The 20,735-nt window shown below is 37.4% G+C and overlaps 1 protein-coding gene across 2 annotated transcripts in view; it reads right to left on the bottom strand.

The window, feature by feature from the left end:
* GLRA2 (glycine receptor alpha 2) overlaps nucleotides 1-20,735 on the bottom strand; it is a gene marked incomplete at both ends in the record, with an annotated part of 130,177 nt that overhangs the window by 75,271 nt on the left and 34,171 nt on the right. For both annotated transcript variants that reach the window (XM_082753525.1, XM_082753524.1), the window contains 3 exons: nucleotides 7,428-7,642; nucleotides 10,352-10,489; nucleotides 12,006-12,088. In XM_082753525.1, the coding sequence (XP_082609651.1) occupies nucleotides 7,428-7,642; nucleotides 10,352-10,489; nucleotides 12,006-12,088 (436 nt within the window). The remainder of the gene's footprint in view (nucleotides 1-7,427; nucleotides 7,643-10,351; nucleotides 10,490-12,005; nucleotides 12,089-20,735) is intronic.

Below are 20,735 nucleotides of genomic sequence, written 5' to 3'. Positions count from 1 at the left end.
ATTTTTTGCTGTCACGCATGGCAGCAACTACTGTTTTTGTAGTACAGTAAATACCCCTGTCTCCACTATACAGGAAAGTAAACTATAAAGCTTAGATTAGTACAAGGAAAAAAGTGACTGATTTAATCTTTTATTTTTTACTTTCATAGAGTAAAATATGTTATAAAACCTAATGTATTAATATTTATCCAGTCAGTATCTCCTTGGTCAGCTTTGCGCAGAATTAAGGGCAGCATGAAATTCACTAAAAAACATATACAAACACTTTAAGATCCAAAGATTGGCCAAGCTAAAGAGAATAACGTGGTCATTTCTAGCCACATATTTAGGTGCTCTGTGTAACAACTACATCCTTCTTTCCCCTACTCTCCTCACAAGAAGCATAGATCCTGCTAGGTTTTGGTGTTGTTGTTTTGATTTTTTTTGTTTTCATTTTCTTGGCCTTGCAGCAGAGCCAAATCTTTGGTTTCACAGAACTGGAAGTGGTTGTGGAATGGAAGAAAAAAATGATTCCCCATAATAGATTCATGATCACACATATATAACCGTGCCAAAGCTTCAGATGAGATACTGCTCCCACTGAAGTTGGAACTGCATAGGCTAGCCCTGGAAGTATCTACCTAGATTTTGAAGGAGCAAGTTTGAAGGAAGGAAAAGTGTCTTTTACAAGCTGATGTGGGTCAGAGAAACAGAGAATTTTCATCAGGTCCAAGCATTTATTATCAAGCTATTAACATGGTATTAACAAGGCCAAAGTGCTATTAATACTCAAAGTGGCAGCAAAGTTCTCTCTGGTACATCACCACATACCACCTTTTCCACTACTGTCAAACTTTCTCTTGCCCTCTAGCACAAATACATATATCTTGACTAGAAACTATTGATAAGAAAATGTAAGTAACGTGAAAAGAAGAAAGAGTAAGGAAATTACATATACATACTAATTTTTGACCCTTGCTTTACTTTGGAACAGTTTTTGTTGAAAAAAAGAAGCTTCAGTGAGTTCCTTTGTTAAGTAGTATAGAATAAATCCCTGTATCCAAATTCAAATACTGTATGGAGTATAAAAAAGGGTATTGAATATACTGTGTGAATACAAGATTTAGTTGTTACTCTTGTGCTTCCTCCTCAGGTCCTGAAACTAGAGTAGAAGTAATCTGTCAAAAACATCTTCCATTCAAAGTTACTTTATGTCTTTATTTTTATTTTTTTTTTTACCATACTGCTGCACCAAAATGCATCATCTGTTTTGTTACACGAAAGAGCAAGCTATCACCTTAGACACTCTGCTTCCTATGAAAACAAATGAACATAGAATAGCATAATCTCTAAAACCAACATCTATTCCTTTTTCTCTAATGTTTTTTCTCCTTTTTCTCTAATGTTTTTCCTCCTTTCTTCATTTTCTTCATTTTTTTTTCTTTTTATTTATTAAGACATTATATTAACCTTAATTCAAAATAAAAAATGTGATGTACTCTCAGAGCTTCTTTACTTGATAACTTTTGGCATTAAAGAAAGGAGAGGTTACTTTCTCAGATTGGTCTGCCAGAAGCCAAAGAATCTTGAAAAGTCTCCAAAAATGCTGAGGATAGTGGATGACATGTAAAAGCAGTAATTTACCACCAAATGGAATGGACTTCATGGACTTTGGCTTTGCAGGTAGCTCCTATTAGAATATAGTGCTTTTATTACAATTGGCAATGCATTTAGTGATGCAAAACAAAATGAAGTGAATGAAAGTCTTCCCAGGGGTTTCAGTGAGTTTTGAATAAGATTTTTTTTTTTTTTCTGCGGAGATTGCTCCCTAGGGAAGGAACATGCATTCATTAAGTACTACACACTAAAGTAACACAATATGAATGCTATACAACTGTGTAAAATAAAGCTGCTATCGTTTACTTGACTTAAAGTATCCTCAAATGTTTTTCTTTATGGCATGAAAAGTAATTCACTTTTTTGGACTGTTATTGTTAAGGTTTGGTTTATATGTGTGTTCTAAGAAGAAAGCAATCTGAAAAATGCCAATTACTAGCACAGCAGAGAACTAATTATTCTTTCAAATGCCTCTTTCTAAAATGCTTTAAAACTTTTGATTCTGTTTAGTCAACAAAAGGTAAGCTGTTTAAAAATAAATAGAATGGGCAGAGAATAGTTATCCAATGTTCTGGAGAAAAAAAAAAAAAAAAAAAAAAAAAAAAAGAAATGTTTTCTGTAACATTTCTCACCTATTACGCACTTATTATACCTTTGTGCCCTCCCCTTTACTCACTCAGTTTATACACTGCTGGGACCATAGAACATAAAACAGCGTATTCTATATTTCTTTGTCCTTTGTGATGTTCAGAAGTTCCTCAGACCGTGTTTTGATAAATACTAGCTACCATGTTTGTGCAGTGGGTCAGGTACTTCCAGAAGGCATACTATCAAGCTACATGTATGTGCGTAATATTGCATGGGTGTATGGCAGTTTACATCAAAGTCCTGATCTGTGTGCCATAGATCTTCTTTGCAGCTATGAACTCAAGCAAGCTCTAGATGCAAGACAGCTCCTGGGCTCATGTACAGGACTTGCATATAAAGTTCAGAGTTTCCTGAGGGCCTCATTTTGGATGCATGGCAGGGCTGATCACCTTGCTCACATCCAGGATTTCTGCTCAGCTGGCTGATCAGTGAAAGCTACTGCACAGACATTAATCTAGCCAAAGTTTCTATGTGGAAAACGATGACATGACCAGAGGAATCCAGACATAGACACATCAGACATAGACACATCAGATGTGGATAAGGCTTATGCAGAATAACTTCATCATTATAAAAGAGGTTGAGATCATGGCAAATATTTCTCTGCAGTTACTAGTTATTATTATTAATACAGCAGCTTGTATTATTGAATGCAAGCTATTCTTGTATTCATAAACAAGAAATCACTATTTCATCTCCATGAAGGAAGCAGAACTTGGTATTGTTCATTTTATGCTAAAGTGTAGAGGACGAGAACATTTCTGCTCTCTGAAACAGGCACTGCATCTCGTGCTTCTGAGATCAATAGCTTTGTTGGGCTCTAATCTCTTTCACAGTTTCTTCCTTTATTTTGTAACAAATAAATCAACTTTGTAGAAGAAAAAGAAAAAGAAAAAAAAAAAAAAAAAGAAAGAAAGAAAGAAAAAAGCATATTGATTTCTTTATTAGTGGGTTGTTGTTATCAGAATTTGACCTTATATTCTTAGGCAAAATTTCAAATACTATGAAGATGATAATTCCACAGAAGGACTATGAAAATTTACCAAAGAAATATATTTCATTTGAAAGAAGCTTTCTAGATACTTAAGTGCAGCAAACACAAACACCAGCTGGAATTAATCCCTTCCCTTCCCAACAGTCTCAAGCTCATGTTTAATTTTCAGTAACCAAATGCCGAATGTCTGTCACCATGACCTGCCATTGTGAAAAGCTGTGTATCAAAATGAATACTAGTTATTAATACGGAAAAGAGCAATTTCAAGCAAACAGAACTCTGTCATGTAATATTGTACCAGAGTTGAAAACAATACGTAGATAATTACTTCTAAACCATACAACTTACATCATTTAGATAGTAACTTGAAAACTAACCAAAAAAGTAACTAGGAATCATCTTGGTGCAATTAGTCTTTGCCTTTCTTTAGGTAAAGGAATTATTGCCTTAAAGTTTGTGAATGTTGATGCTTAGGTGGGTTTTGTTTGTTTGCTTGCTTGATTTTGTCTCTGCTTGTTTGTTATTTGTTTGTTTGTTTTGTTAGAGCTATAATAAAATAATGCAGAATAAGGAGAAATTCTTGGAAGGAGCCAGTGGGTAAGTTAAAGGTAAATTCTACAAATGTGTGTTAACAATACAACACAAAGAAAGATGGGGAACAATATACAACTCTTGTATTCAAATTTAGGTTGCTTTCACAAATCAAAGTTTCATCTGTTTTTTTTTTTTAGTGCTCTTACCAAAATAACCCTCCTCTCAAGTCTTATTATCTTAGATATTCATGCTTGGAGCAATTTTGGAATGGGTGTTTTATTGACAGCCTAACTTCCTGTGTCTTGGCAATACGTAGACAGGACTCAGAAAAACATTGCTTTTAAAGAGCCATTTTGCAAGTTCAGATTTAACGCTGATTTGATTCAATTATTTTTATATTTTTATTTTTAAATGCATTTCAGCTGGACAGATTTTATTAAGAAATACAATTTTAGTGTTAACTTACAGATGGGGTTTTAAAAAAGCTGGGCTCATGCAACAACAACAGCAAGAAAAGCTTGCTTCTTGTAATAGAATCATAGAATACAGAGAATGGCCTAGTTTGAAGTGATCTTAAAGATCATACATGTAGAATCATAGAATCATTAATGTTGGAAAAGACCTCAAGATCATCTAGCTCCAACCCCCCTGCCATGGGCAGGGATACCACCCACTAGATCAGGCTGCCCAGGGGCTTGTCCAAATTAAACTTGAACACCTCCAGGGATGGGGCATCCACAGCTTCTCTGGGCAACCTGTGCCAGTGCCTCACCACTCTGAGTGAAGAATTTCCTCCTAACATCTAATCTAAATTTCCCCTCTTTTAGTTTAAAACCACCCCCCCACACACCCCCACCCCACCCTTGTCCTGTCATTGCCTGCCCGAACAAAAAGTTGTCTTCCACCTTTTCTATAAGCCCCCCTTAAGTACTGAAAAGGTGCAATGAGGTCACCTTGCAGCCTTCTCTTCTCCCAGCAGGACAGCCCCAGCTGTCTCAGCCTTTCTTAATAGGAGAAGTGCTCCAGCCCTCTGAGTATCCTCATGGCCTTCCTCTGGACCTGCTCTAACAGCCCAACATCCTTCTTGTGCTGGGGGCTCCAGACCTGGATGCAGCACTCCAAGTGGGGCCTCACAAACACAGAACAGAAGGAGACAATCATTTCCCTCACCCTGCTGGCCACTCCTCTGGTGATTCAGCCCAGGATGCAGTTGGCCTTCTGGGCTGCAAGTGCACACTGCTGGCTCATGTCAAGCTTTTCTTCCACCAGAACTCCCAAGTACTTCTTTGCAGGGCTACCTTCAAGGAGTTCTCCCAATCTGTCCTCTACCCATGTCTGGGACTGGCTCAACCCAGGTGCAGCACCTGGACTTGTTTAACCTCATTAGGTTCACATGGACCCACTTCTCAATCTTTTCCAGGTCCATTTGGATGGCATCCCTTCCTTCTGTTGTATCAACTGCACCACTCAGCTTGGGGTCAGCTGCAAACTTGCTGAGCATGCACTCAGTCTAGATGTCTATGTCATTGATAAAGATATTAAACAACACTGTCCCAGGACACACCCCTGAGAGACATAGCTCGTCACCAGCCTCCACCTGGACACAGAGCCATTCTTCCTTGTGTAAGGAATCAAATACCGCTGATATGGACCTGTACACAAACATGAGTGTACTGCTTGCTTTTGCACACAGAGCCTATTCTGAAGGAATTTATTTCACATCAGTCCCATGTTTCTTATGGCATAGCTCAGCTGCATTCACACAGCAGAAATGCAACAACCAGGTGGTGTATGACTGAAGTAAGTGTACTGGACTTTTTGGTGAGGTACATGTTCTTAGTGTCTGTCTTGTGGCAAAGGAACAATAAAAAATACTAGGAGAGGATGGAATGGGGCCAGAGCATCACCTCTGACAACTATTGAGATAAATCTATTTAATCTTGAAGCTGAAGAAGAACCTCTCCGGTAATCAAATTGCCACAGTCAATATATTCCAGATCTCCCCTTTTCTTCCACTCAGCAGAAGCCCAGAAATGTATCCAACTAATGTTTTTCCTTGCAAACAAGGCAGAACACAAAAAGGACAAAAATTTCAGCTGGATCTAAGGCACATGATGAAAAGTCTTTCTAAAGCATTAGCTTTATGGACATAGAAGCACTGCAGAGCTTTTTGGCAGAGTGTGTATGCTCTGTTGGAAATGTTAGTGGAAATCTCCACTACAGTGATTGCATCACTTCCAGTACTCAAGGCAATTAATTCGGAAGAAGGTTGGAATATATCAGCATGGAATCATGTTGTACCATCTAGACACCATCTTCAGTAACTCCAGGCTTGCTATCTACAGAGCCTGCATGGTTCTTGCCAAGATTGTCTCTTTGTTGACTTTCTTCTTGGAGTGTTCATTAGGTAATATTGACTGAATTGTCTGAACAAATGTTAAGAAATTATATGTTTGAAATTCTGAGTTAATACATGAAAGATTTTTAGTTTGCATGGAAAATAATTCGTAGCTCAAAGTGAACAAGTGAAGCTGAACCAACTGTTGTAGTCACCAGATTTTAAGTGATACTTTCTTATTACCAACAGAATAGTAACACAATCTGTGCAGTTTTTAAAGTTGCCCTATATATGCTCCATTTAAACAAATTACAGTACTTGGAATGAGACTAAATATGATACTGAGGGTAAAGCAGAACAAAATACAACATGCCTTTTGGAGTGGATCATATGCTATACAAACACTCCAAAAATGTGCTTTCATTGTTGCTAGCATGGTTTTATGATCCTAGTCCATGTGATTCTGGACAGCTCTAAGAGAGAATTCTTTAGGGAATTTATCTCATGACTCCACAGATGATTGTAAACTGATCTACCTCTGAGTTCTCATCCAGAAAATTGTACAAAACCTGAGCACACACAATAAATTCTGCTGGGAATGCTAACAACAAAATCATTAAGTCTGTGCCCATGATGAAAAGAGCTGTCATTTTGACTAATCAAAGAACACAATCTGTAATCTATAATCTCATCTACAGCAGCTGCCCCAATTTAAAATAAATAAATAAATAAGTAATCAAGTGAGAGGATATTTTTGTGTGTAGACCGGATGGAGAACTGCAGACAACACTTGAATGAGAACATAAACTAAATCTGCCATAAAACGAAGAGAGACATTGACACTTCCTCACCGAAAAGATTCTCCAGAAACACATTTCAGGTGTATATACGTTATATAGATGTATTTTATACACACACAAATATATTTATATATCCATCAGATTAGGTGCCATATCTAGCCATGTTAAGTTATTTGGGAGACTACATTTGGGAAACAGTCCAGAAGAGACCAGACAGAGTTTATTAAGTTCCCAATCTAGTTTTCAGAAATTGCTTTCAGAAATACAGTCAAGTACCTACATACTTCAGAAAATCTGTCTTCTATATGTTGATGTCTTAAGTGTCAAAACTAGCAGTTTTAATCCCACAAACCAAGAGAAAATTAAGAGAACCATAATACAAATGCTAAATACCTGGATGCTTCTTTCTCAGGTATTCTTATCAAATGCATACATACATAGATCTTTAAGAAACTTCAGAAGTACTACCATTATTTCTTGGTAATAACAAATCAATGGTACAAAATTATTTCCTTACTTTTGGGAGGGAAGCTCTTGATCCTGAACTTTGGGTGGTCATTGTCAAAACTGTAGTGATACCCAGTGCGACTCTAGCCGGAGCAGCGTCCATGTTGATCCAGAAAGAAACCCAGGACAAAATGACAATCAGCAGGCTAGGAATGTACATCTGGATTAGATAGTATCCCATCTGACGCTCCAAATGAAACTTGACTTCAATGCATGTAAACTTTCCTAGAACATGAAATTATTTTCATAAATGTTTTTTGCACAGTTTTATCTTACTTTCTAAACATATACTAGAGGTGAGGCCTGTTCTGTAACCTAGCAGTACAAGTCAGCCACTTGTTGCACTCTAGCCTGGGCGACACATGGAGGCCGTGAAGGAGACTGTTTCCAATTCTTCCCATTAACTGAGAAAACAAGTATTAGAACAGTTGTTTCACCTCCAGAAAATATAATATCTTTTTCTCAAAATTTTAAAAATATTTTGTTTTGAAGTATAATGTTTAGTATTAAAGGGTATCAGTATTTTGCTCTACTAATTTAATGAGATTAAGTAAACTTGTAATTAGGCAAATTATAAACAATCAAAGTCCTATGGTAGATTTCATTCTGGCCACATCATTTGCTTTTGTCTGTGGGTTCTACTTCTAATGGCAGAATCAACTCAAAGTTTACTTTGAGTTTCACCAAAAGGCTAACTCCTGGAAATCCAAAATAATGGATTACCTCTCATGTGAGGTGATTCTCCAGACAATAAATACCTATTTTGCAGGGGTAAAGGAGGACGTAAGTTTAGGTTTGCCTGACAGTGGAGATAGCCATGCAGTGGGGATATAATGTCCAGAGTTACAAGAGCTCCCCAGCTATGAAGCCATTCACTTTGTGTTGCTCTCCATACTAGTGTTCTGGCTGGGGTTTAGATATTGTGAATGCTCTCACTAAAGGTAGACTATCCAAAGCACAGCAACGTCTGTCATTCCTGAAACAACATGCTAATTGTTTCCAAGAACCTTTTTTTTGTCAGTCAGTCAAGTACACTAAGAGGCATTGTTCCTCATAAATCCTTTGCAGGTGAAATGAGACTTTTGCTCCATTTTGTGATAAATAGATACTTTCAGCTAGTCTACAATGCAAAATGGCAGGTTCAGACAGGTAGGAGTTGGTACTAGGGACAAAGCAGATGCAATTTGTCAAAGTTAGGAGGAGAGAAAAAATGAGTAATCTGGTAGGACAGAAGCTGTGAAATGAGTGATTCTGAGACCTGTGTACCTGTGTAAACGCACATCCTGACCGGTCTGTCCATACAGAAGGAATCTGGTTTTTCAAAAGAGGCTACCTGTGGCAGTGATGGCACTGGAGTAGACCAATCTGCCAAATGCTCTCCAGATTCCTGTGGCACAATCTGTGTGGAACACCTTGCAGCGTGGGTAGGAGAAGGCTGAATACAGCTTTCATCCATATTTTGATTTCACCCCAAACGTGAAAGACCATGCCTCAGAGAAGACAGTAGTGCATTACTGTGGATGTATGTAGGCAAAGTTTTCTTTGGCTTGAATACTGCTTCTCATTTCCCCTTCCCAGGCTACACACTTTGAACTAATTATACAGTCATTTTGTTTAACCACATGTAGTGGGAGCTACTAAAAAGCATTTTTATCATTTGTGGGGAATCTCCATGGTTATACAATGCAGCTCTTGCCCATGCTCTCCCTCCTCTTTTACTTTTGGTGTTCCACCCTGTAAGGTGGTTAACTGAGAGTCAGCAGTTAGAAAAGCACATGAACTCACCTACTCAGAGCTTGAGTCATGTGGTGGGAAATAGCTGAACTTTGCAACAGTCAAATTACAAGTGCATAAATTCTGTTGATTCATATTTATTTCTGATGCTCTCTTTTATGATGAGCAGTAATATTAGTCCCCCTTTCCACAGATCTTGGACTGTGGTATCACAACAAGTCCTTCCTTGGCAATTTGCGCCCCAAAATGAGAATCTGCATTTCTAATAATTAAAGATAATAATTTTATTTTCATAATAAAAGAATGTGACTTTATTTTTGATGGGGGCAGAACATCTCATGTTGTGTTATTTCACAGAGTGAAACAAATATCTCTGATGCAAACAGATTGACTTTTATGCTGAAATGATGAAAAAAACTATTTTAGATGACAGGGATTATATCTAATCCCGGGAAACATCCAGCAAACCATTCTCTGAATTCTGGCCTTATTAAACAGACTCCAAGCAGATAAATCCAAAATTTTAACAGACCTCTCTCTTTTCTCTGCTCTGTGAAGCTTAAGATAGAAAGTGCATTTGAAACTTTTAAAAAGCAAAAGCAGGGAGAAAATTACATTATTTAGCAAACAAATTCCATTCATTTCATGTCTGTACACTAGTCAGATCAGCAATGAAAGCATTGTCACTTCAAATACTACATCTCATAAATCAGACCACATATAAAAAGCTGCTGAAAGTTTGATATTTTTCCTCAGTATTTTAATATACTGGAGAAATAAATCAAATCCATAAGACTCAATACTTTAAACCCGATGTATCAATATAGTTAAAAAAAAAAAATAGTTTTTTATAAATGTTTCATTTTGAGGAAATGAAAATTAGTAGATTTTTCCAGTTTTTAAAGTTTTTAAAATCTTTAATGATTTTAGGGATGTTAGAATATAAGAATATGCAAGTTAGAGTATCCTTAATGAAGCTAAAGGAAACTTGGGGAAAAAAATATATATATAAATATATATATATATCTTTAAAGTAAACAAAATAAAATGGAGATTTTTTTCAGATTTAAAAAATGAGTGGCTGAATCAAATTTTAATTTCAATATATATATATATATTTGCATTTCACTCATCTTTTCCCATTTCACATTGACAATAGATACTGTTAAGAAGAAAAAAAAATAATAGAATAATGCTCACCAGTGTTGTAATGTTTTGTGCAATAACCAAGTTCTTTATCTTCTTTCAAAATAAACTGTGGCAAGGTTAAGCCTTCTGCAACCTGCACAGGTCCATCACTTAGCCACTCAAATATCAGATCATTCATAGTGTAGCCAACTATAATAAAGAAATCAGAGTTCATTAGATGGTAACTGACTGAAAACATCAAAAGCAAGTATTATCATGCCTTAGAAATGCCATTTATTCCAGTAAATGTAAGCTATATTTTTCAACTGATTAACAATAGCAGAATTGCTATTAGTTGCTAATTTCCCAATACTTCACTACTCCTATACTAAGAGCAACAAATGTGTAACATCATTATTTTCTGAAATACTGTCTTGGTTTGCCCCTAAAATAATTTTGCTGGCCTATCAATGATACTGTTTACAATTGAAATGACATTTTTGTGTGTCTGTGTGTCTATGTATCAGCTGGCATTTTGCTTTGTTTACATTATTCTTTCATTATTTAGTTGTTGGGCACCAGCAAACAAGGATTTATGGACTGCATGATGCTGGGTCCTTACCTAAAAATAAACCTGCAGCTTTTGTAAACCTTACCAGTGGGAGGTGTGTAGTTGTAAGAGAGAATCTTGAACTCTCCAAAGTCTCTTTGATTGCAATGGTTACACATTTACAAGCAGACTAAACAAGACCTGACTAGCTTGTTCTTCAGCCACACACAAAGTGGTAACCTGCAGCTTATACTTGTATAGGTAAACCTGTTTCTCTCCCAGATGCCCACATAAAAAAAAAAAAAAAAAAAAAAAAAAAAAGTAAAAAAAAAGAAACACAAGGTGGCCTGGAACATGCTGGCTATCAGGAATGATTGCTGGCTTGTGCTGTTATCTGAAACACTTCTGTTTTTTTTTTCTGACTGTTGCTTGGTACTGGTCAAAATGGTGTCAAGGATCCTGTTAACAGCTACATCCTATGGATGAGCATGTGCTAGAACCTAAATCAGATTTGGTTTATTACTGTTAAGGGACAGAACAAGAGGAACTGGGCACAAACTGGAGCACAGGAGGCTCCCTCTGAGCACCAGGCAGCATTTCTGTGCTGTATGGGTGATGGAGCCCTGGCAAAGATTGCCCAGAGAAGCTGTGGGGTCTTCTCCTTGGAGATCTTCAAAAGCCTCCTGAACAACCTCCTGGGCAGCCTGCTCTAGGTGTCCCTGCTTCAGCAGGGTTTGGAGCAAGTGAGCCCTGAGTTTCCTGCCAGCCTCAGCTATGCTGTGAGTCTGTGATAGCCAATAAGACCTCTGTTTCATTTAGTATGTTGCTTGTATTTCTCAAAAAAACTTAGCTTGTCTTGATCAGACATAGCTCATCCCTGGGTGTATACTAGCTGTTCTTACTTTCCTGAGGTTTATTTTCTCATGTACGGTACTGCTGGAAGTGGTGCAGCCCTGACGGGAAAGGTGGAGAAAGAAAGGAAAGGGAGCTGGAAGAGCACAGTGAGTAGGCACTACCAATGTAGGTGATGGGTAGTTAAAGCACTCCTCCTCCATGACTCTTCATTACAAAATAGGAATATTGAGTCTGAAAACACAAATACAAAAATGCACATACTATCTAACCACCAAAAGTTAAAGTCCTGTTGTTCACTAGGTAAAGCAATTGGACACTCACAGCTCTCTAGCTGCATTGTACATGTCTGTACATCCATAGGAAAATTCTTCAAGTCCATGGGACAGGATAAGGTTAAAGTAAGCCTAAAATTGAATGAGAGAAAAAAAAAAAAAAAAAGAAGAAGACGAAAAGCTGTTGTTAGAAATCTACAGATTTTATCCAAAGCTCCATACTTATAGTTTGAAAAATCAAGGACAAATCTTAGACACTCAGAGACCAGACTCTCTGTCCCCTCTTAGCTTTTAAGGACATGAGAGTGTGTGAGGACTAAACATGTAAGCAAAGCAGGCTGCATTGACTGGACAGAAAAGAGGCAGAGACAAGAACAGTAAGACAGCAAGAAATGCTCTCCACTAATGTACCAGTGAATGTTTTACGTAGAGCAGTGAACCCAAATAATGCAAAACCTGAAGTGACTGATCATGCAACATACATTTTAAAGCTCTGTTTTGGAATAGCAAAGGAAGAAAACATAACAATTGAGTTTTTTTCAATAGAGTGTGCTTTTGTTGCGTATGAGACCCATTTTCAACCATTCGTCCTTACTGCTTATACATTAAAAGAAAAAAAAAAAAAGTAAAAACAAGAATCACATAGCATTAAAAGATAAAGAAGGCAGAAACAAGAAACTAAGCCTAAAGGAACATTATCATACAAACTAAATTTATCTTTTAATTTTTTAACTGTTTTTGTCCCAGATAAGGCATACTTTTACTTGGATGGGAATATACTTAATGTTTTGTTTGTTTGTTTGTTTGTTTTTAAGGGGGGGGGGGGGGGGGCAGGTAGTTTACAGTTGATTTGAAATCTGTTTCAAGGCTTCTCCTCTGTTATAATTTTCTTGTAACTGTGGGGAGAATAAACTGTTTTTAACAAGCCAAGATGCTGGGATAACATAATTACAAATGACTATCTGTTTTGGAAAACAAAACAAAGTTATATAAAAAGAACACATTTATTTCAGATTACCTTCAGCCCCCCCCCCCCAAAAAAAAAAAACAAAAAACAACACTGACACACATACACACACACAAAATAATAAACAAAACTTTCTGTGTTCCTTTTGCCATCAAGGATGAGAACTAAATTGTTTCATTTGAAGGCACATTGAAACATTAACATGGTACGATTAGAAATTATTATTAGTTTTAAATTATGTCAGTGAACCAACAGGCTAGCTGCTAACCTAGAAAGTAGGTTGTCCTACAGGCAAATGTGATGTTTATGAAAAAATATTTCACTATTTGTGTCCTGTGGATCCTCAAGATATATTTGTTTCTCAGCAAATACATCTTACTCAATCTCTTTCAGCTTGCTTCTTCATCATGTGACTTTTTTGGGGATGGTTTGACTGAATCACTTAGTCCTACTGTCCTGCAATTACATCACTATGACAAGAAGATGATATTTAGAAAACTGTAATCAAAATGTTCTGATCAAAAAGCCCATTCACCATTTCTGTGCTTTTGCCTACTCATGGGCTACACAGAGAATTTACCATTCTTGTCCTCTTGACACAGGCTTCAGTGTACAAGATGACAATATCAGGAAATCAGAGATTGGTTGTCAGTGGTAGTGAACTGCATTGAGATGAAGAAAAGAAAAGCACCTAGTAGTCCTCTGTACATTACCATAGGAAATAAACTCTTATTTAACCTTTGGGAGCAAATACCATATGCATTAGAAATATAAGCCATTAGAGGAGAAAAAACATACATTTTGTAGACATATAAATGCCATTGAAAATATGATCCTTACTCCTTTAAATATTTGAAGTGTTCTGAAAATGCTAACTAGTCTCATTTTACTAGGTAATCTCCTGGATTAAGGTTTGAGCTGTTCAAATTGCTGATTTCAAGTATTGACAAAAGACCGCTTCTGCATTTTTTTCCTGAAATGTTGATATATCAATTTCTCTTCCTTCTTTTCAGTCATCTTCTAAATATGGGTTACATTTGTAAAGTTCATTTCAAGAGTATCTTTATGCAAATGATTTTCTAAAAGGCTGCAAAATGTCTTCTTCTTGTACTCATTGAAGAAGATATGGCCTATCTACCATTTAGATTTTACTGACTGTCAAGCATGGATTGTAGGATGACTGCTTCTTCTCCCCTTCATCCCTTTCTCCTCCCCCAAACCCTCAAGGAGTCTGGGGGCTTGACTACATACATGGGAAGAGGTGTCTATTCCATTAGTTTAGTATGAAACTAATCATTAGTCAAATGCATCCATCTACAGATTTCAAGTCTCCCAGGGATTAAATTGGTCTATCTCCACAGATGGCTAGATGGATATGTCCATTTCTCTTCTGCAGGAGAGCTGAAAAAATGATTATTATGCTGGTTCACACAAAGGTTGACATCTCTTCTTTCCCTCCCTAACCAACAGTGTCTTTCAGAAAGGCTAAATTATTTTCTGCTTACCCTGACAAATGGAAAATAACTTCTATTCACTGATTGATGAGGTTAGCTCAAGATACCATGCCATTACAGATTTATCACTACTTGTTGTTCTTCTTAGCAGAGTAGCCATTCATAGTTAACATCTTTGCCTCTGTAACCCTTTTTACCAGAAGTAATGCAAGCATTGAACCCAACACTTGTTGCCTAGTGTCATCTGTAGACCCACTGATTTTCAACAAGATTACAACAAGCTAAATGTTCTGCTCCCAAAGTCCGAAGTAGCTCAAGTGAAGTCTACAGTGGTGAGTCACTTTATAGCACTTGACACTTTTTCATTAAAAATAAATAAATCAATAAATCAATAAATAAATATGATCCTGTATGTGTTTCCACACTTAGGTGCCATGACACTACTTCTACATTTACATTAATAGTGAAACAGGATCAGAAGTGCGTAGGCTGATGTAGCTACCCACATTGCCCATAACAATAACATTGACAGAAAAAGTTTCAAAAAAAAAAAAAGTGTCTCAAATTTAGTTGGCAAATTCAAGAGACGCTCCCAGAGACTTGGTACAAAGTGCAAGTTTAACTGGCAATTAGATTGATGAGTACTTTATTCATTAATAAGACAGAAGAAACTGTTAAAGAACTTTTTTCTTTTATTTATTTTTTTTTTTTCCAGGCACACCACTCCCAAGGCATTTAAGATTCATAAACAACAGATTTTGTAACCACCCCCTAGAAGGTAGGCTCAGGTCACACAGGTAGCTCAGGGAGGGTGCTCTGGGGATGAGGACTTTAGATTTTGCAGCTGAACAGGCAGGGATCAAAACAGAGCTGGATCTTCAACACTCCAGCATGTCAGGCACAATGCCAGGGATGGCAGGACTCTGGAGGGGAAGCCAAGTTACTCTCTTCTTTCCTTTGCTCATCCCACGCTCAAGGAAGAAATAAACCCTGGAATATTGCAAATAGAGTATGAACAGAACAAAATGCAGAGGCAGAGAATGAACAATTGGCCAGCACTGTGAAAAAATAGTAATAAAAAATAAATCACTAATATTACTGAGTGATGTCATGGCAGAGGCAGGGCTGTAATCGAAATACTCTAGAGATCCTCTTCATAAGGTCTCCTTCATACACTAGGTAAATCCTTCTGAGCAGCATTTGCTGATGCTTCTTAAATGTCTTCAGAATTAATGGACACTGCTCAGATTTCTTCACCTAACATTTCATTCAAGATCCGGTCTTTTTTACCCTGGTTTCAGCAGAATGTCATAAGATATCATTCAGACTTGGACTGTTGGCCTATCTCTCTTTCTCATCCAGCTCAACATCTTTCATTTCTTTTTTCATTTCTGGTAACCCCAGAAAGTCCCCTTATCAGCTTTATCCAGAGGTCATTTATTCATTTCCCACTTCTGCAAGCAGAGAGGCAGAAGTCCTGTAGGCTGCAGCTTCCCTCATTACAGAAACGATAAAATTTAAAAAAATAATAATAAATAAATAAAAAATTCTGGGAAAATAAATAGCCTGACAGCATGTTTTTAATCAGAAACACTCAAGCTGGTGATCTTTAACACCTGAACACTTTGTTTTTGCAATGTCAGTGTTTCCTCCAGATGGAAATAGGCTGGCCCTCAGATGGGCCAGCAGCGGAGCTCAGCTCACTACATATGCCCTAAAAATAGCAGCTGTAGCCAGTCATCAACATCCAAGGAAAAGCCTGTGGAGGGAGGGTGACATATATGTGCAGCCAAGGGAGCTCAGAGGTATTCATGTGCACTGCAATGAAATCTCACTGGTGCTCTGTGCTCACCTCATTCCTCTTCATCCTTCACTCCTGTCCTATCCTTTCTCTGATCCCTGGACATACTTTACCACCTCCTCCTGTGCTTGCTCTTGCACCCCACATTTCAAAAAGCCTCTTTCCTCTTCATTCTTGTTTAGCATTGTACCTTTTCCCCCTTCCTTTCCTGTTGCCCTGTCTTTTACCCCAGCTCCTGCCACATACCACCCCCACCTCTCTTTGGAGCCAGGATCTGGAAGCAAAAATTAAACTGCATTCTACCCCACTTCATGTTTATAAGCAGCTAATACAGCCTGATATGTTTTGACTGCCCCAAACCTCACTTGATGTAAGCGATAGCTCCCACTCAGAAGGAAGGCATTGAACCCACAAGAGAAAGACCCTGTGGATCTTCCACACCAGGTGTCTGACAACAAGGGGAATAGCCTTTTCATTAACAAACCTGTAAGTGTGGCAGTTTGTGAGTGGGCTACAGAACACCAGCTGCCTCATACCATTTTTATAATGAGAAATAACTAGAATCAGACTTAATTACAGAAATACTGTTGGAAATTTAAATAGTGCTGGTGACAAGGGTGCAAGTCATATCTATCTCCAAAGAAAGCATGATTAGCTTACAGAAAGTAAGAAGAGCAACAAACGCCTTGCCATGAGTGGGCATGGTATCAAAAATAACTTTTTGCTTCTATTCTTATCACTTCATTCTTTCAAGCTACACCCATCTGCAGCTTAGCTGGTGGGACAGGCAACATTACAATCTGGGAATTTACACTGCAAACACCAGAACACAAGTAGTGCGTGCACGGTCATGTCAACATTGGCTACTTGCCATTTAAATGAAAATTCCTATACCTGTGCAAAACCCACAGTCCTGGGTCTGTTAGAGGAACTGGGATATTTTTCATCATTGCCAATTCTAAAGATGCTATCATAAATTCCACGATTTCTGATGTTTGTCTTAAAGCTCTGAGCTGACAATAAAGGTAAATATCTTAGCTTTTCTTTTCTCTCTCTCTGTTTTTTTTTTTTTTTTTTTTTTTTTTTTCCTGTTGGAAAATTGGATTTCTGATCCTTTCAGCTGCTGAAAGAACATAAAAATATTGCCTAAGCACAAACAGGCAAAGTTCCCCATTAACTGGCAGGGGAGATAGAGTTGCACAGCAACCGTGACAGCATTGCATGACATGGGAGCAAATGCCATTTAGACTAGTGGCACTGAAACAGGCAGGAAAATGTAAAATCTCCTTACATTTTTCCCAGCCCCACCTCATGAGTGATCTGTGCCTGAAATTAGGGCACACACATTGTTCATATATTAGAAGACCAAAACAACAACAACAGGAAAAAAAAAATGAAAAAGAAGAAGAAGGAAAGAAGAAATGGTTACATTTATTTTTTAAAAGGTTTTTCATTGCGTAGACCATCTCATTATTTTTCAGAGACCTGACTCATCATTTTGAATGTCATTTCTGGTAATTTTCACAGTCTACAGGCTTTGTCCAGTTAAATGGAACAATCAAACTGTTTGCTTTTCCCCTTATTTTTGAGGAGCCCTGGAATTCCTCTCTAATATTTGTTTCATTTCTGTCAGATGGGAACGGGTTGAAGTTGAGCTCAGAGGAGACATGGAGCCTTCTCTGCTATGGCAAAAAGTGAAATGCAGCCTGGAGTTTCACGTACTGCTGTTTATGAGCGTGCTGTCTCTCCCTCCAGTGCTTTGCTTTGCTTCATGGACTGCTTAAAATGGGAGCTGGCACAGAATGAGCAGGGTGGTGGATTTCTCATTATGGGCATCCCACTTCTCATTGTAATGCCAGTATTGTCTGTAAATACGCAATGCCAGCACACGAGTTGCCAGCAAATGATTTCCCGATTATTGCTCAACCAAATCTGTGGAATGACATTCAAGTATGATTTCATGTAACAGTTAAATTCTGTAACCACCTGCTTCCTTTCCAGGAAGAATATTATTTCATCTCTCCATTCTCCTCTGTTATTTTCTATCTTAATTTTCCTGCAGTATGTGTTTAGGATGCTGCTGCTTTCCTCCTGGAACGATGACATCTCTGTACTAAGCCATACATTGCAATGCATTTGGCAAAAGACCTCCATCCCCGAGAGCAAGTTCCAGGAAAACATGCTTTTTTTATGCCATTTACTTAGAAAAGGCTCCTGTACCTACAACTTTTTCCATCTAACCTTTGACTGCTCTAAAGTAAGCTCAATGGTTAAATGCAGTGATCAGTCACAAGCAGTCAAGGGCAGACATCACTGTTAACCAGGAGAGCAAGCATGCAGATGTGTGGCTTGGCTTTACAATCCTATTGGCTTAGCTATCCAGAAGTAACCAGCTGCCAATATTTTTTGATCTTGTCAGCCAAGACAACTGCATGTGTACAAATTGATCTCCAACAGCATTTCACAGTTTTTTAACTCAAAAAAAAAAAAAAAAAAAAAAAAAGCCTTCCTTTTTATTTGAGACACAAAAATATAGGGCTATAGAAGTGACATCTTGACATCTTGGACAATTAAATATGGTCATCTCCTATCACATATAGTCACATCATCTAAGCCCTTTCAAAAATGATCATGGTTCATTTACTGATATTGAGTTCCTTCCTATGCCTTTCATTATTTCTGTTGGAATATTGTTTTAGGAATTTGAAGTGTAGATGGCTGGAAAGGTTATAACTTCCAGTTTAAGCTTTCTCATGACTGGCTCAGAGCCTTTCGTTCTCTTGGCAGCATTGCCCTTCAGTTTATGTAGCTCTTCTGTTGTGTTTGGATTTACCTCACATCCAATGTTTTTGTATGTCAGCTGGAGACGTGCAAAGCATTAGAGGAATTAGTGAGGCAGTACATGTTCAAGTATAATGTCCATATCCCCACTTTGCTTTAAATGCCTGATGAAGTGAAAAAGCAACTAATTTTGTGTCATTAAAATGTAAATTATTCTTTCCTTAAGCAAGATGATCAATGGGGTTTTGACAATAGCTGTGCTAGTTGCATAACAAAGTACCTGCATTAAGCTTTATTATTTATTTAGGAGGGTTTATTATTTTTATGCAAAACAAGTACATTAGGCACAACAGAAAAACAAGGGTATTGGAAATTCATTGCTAGAGACTCAGCCAGGATTTGTATGTAGATTAGGAGGAAATGAGAGAGACAAAAGTGGATGATGGGAGGGCACAGTTAAGATGTTAGGGAACCATGCAAAAGGATGAGAAGCATCTGAGACCATTTAATTAAAAGACCCCAAAAGGAAGGGACATGATGGTGGAAGAAGAAGTAGGAGGAAGGGCAAGAAGGAAAGAAAAAAAAAAAAGAAAAAGGTAAAATGTGGGGAGCTAATCATAATCCAAAGACATTGAGTTCAGCAATAATTAGAATGGCTACTTGTCGTAAAAAGGGACACAACTTTTTAGCCTTTGAAAGCATTATTATTGTAATTATGCCCATGGGAAGACAAATTTGTCAAACTTGTTGGATTCACATAGCATGCAGTTACAATTTCAGAAGTCACCATATACCAGTAACAAACAATGTATAGTTTAATAAAGTCTAGTGGTTCTAGCACTATTTATATGTCTGTAAAGCCTCTACCTATAGTATAGAATAGCTAACTCAAAACTTTATATGTTTTTTATTTCAAGTAGAAATTCTGCATTTCTCCTTAAAAGTCTTTATATATATATATATGTATTTAATGTAAGAAAGTTACTTCCAGACATGTGAAGATTTTTTTTTTTTTTTTTTTTTTTCTTTTGGATAATCATGGTAATGAACATGGAACTGGAGTTTTGCCAGTGGAAGAATAAACACTTTTATAAGAAAATGTTCATGTGCTGATTGAGATTCACTTCCAAGGGACAATCCCTACCTTGGCAATATCAATATTATTCTGGTAGAAGTTGGGGTAATAAATATGAGTGTGAGGTAGGAGATAAGGGTTCCTACGTAGCAAACAACCACTTCAATCGTGGTAACATTCTGTCTCCTCCCCCTCTTCTAATCTGTCACATGAAAAGACAATGCTGTTAGTAAAGTCCAAATCCTCTTAAATCCCAACACTAGATTGTAAAATAAGATTGAAGTCACTGAACTTAAGCACAGGATATGTGCAGAACTGTGGAACACAACATTTTCTACCACTCTGTTAGGCTAGACTTTGTCGTGCTGTGATGATCACACACAACAATGTCATCAGGTGTAAATGGAGTTACATTGCTGGGTAGCTGATGAGGTTTGTACCCTAAGATTATTGTTAAAGATCCATGCCTGAATTTACTGTAATATGGCAAGAGATCTTGTAGTAACAGTACAGATCTAAGATATACTCTTATTTATAAGAAACATTTTTCAGGAGGGTAATGGACATCATTTCCCAAATACAGTCTATTGTGAATGGAAAACCAGTGTAACTTATGTATCTCCTAAATCTGCTTTGCATTTTCTTCCCATAGGACAAAGAACACAGATACAAAGGAGACTTACACAGCACAGGACTTTCAC

The sequence above is a fragment of the Aythya marila genome, assembly GCF_965140915.1.
Source record: "Aythya marila genome assembly, chromosome: 1".
Taxonomy (NCBI): Eukaryota; Metazoa; Chordata; class Aves; order Anseriformes; family Anatidae; genus Aythya; species Aythya marila.
This window is presented reverse-complemented; position numbering and strand designations above follow the sequence as displayed.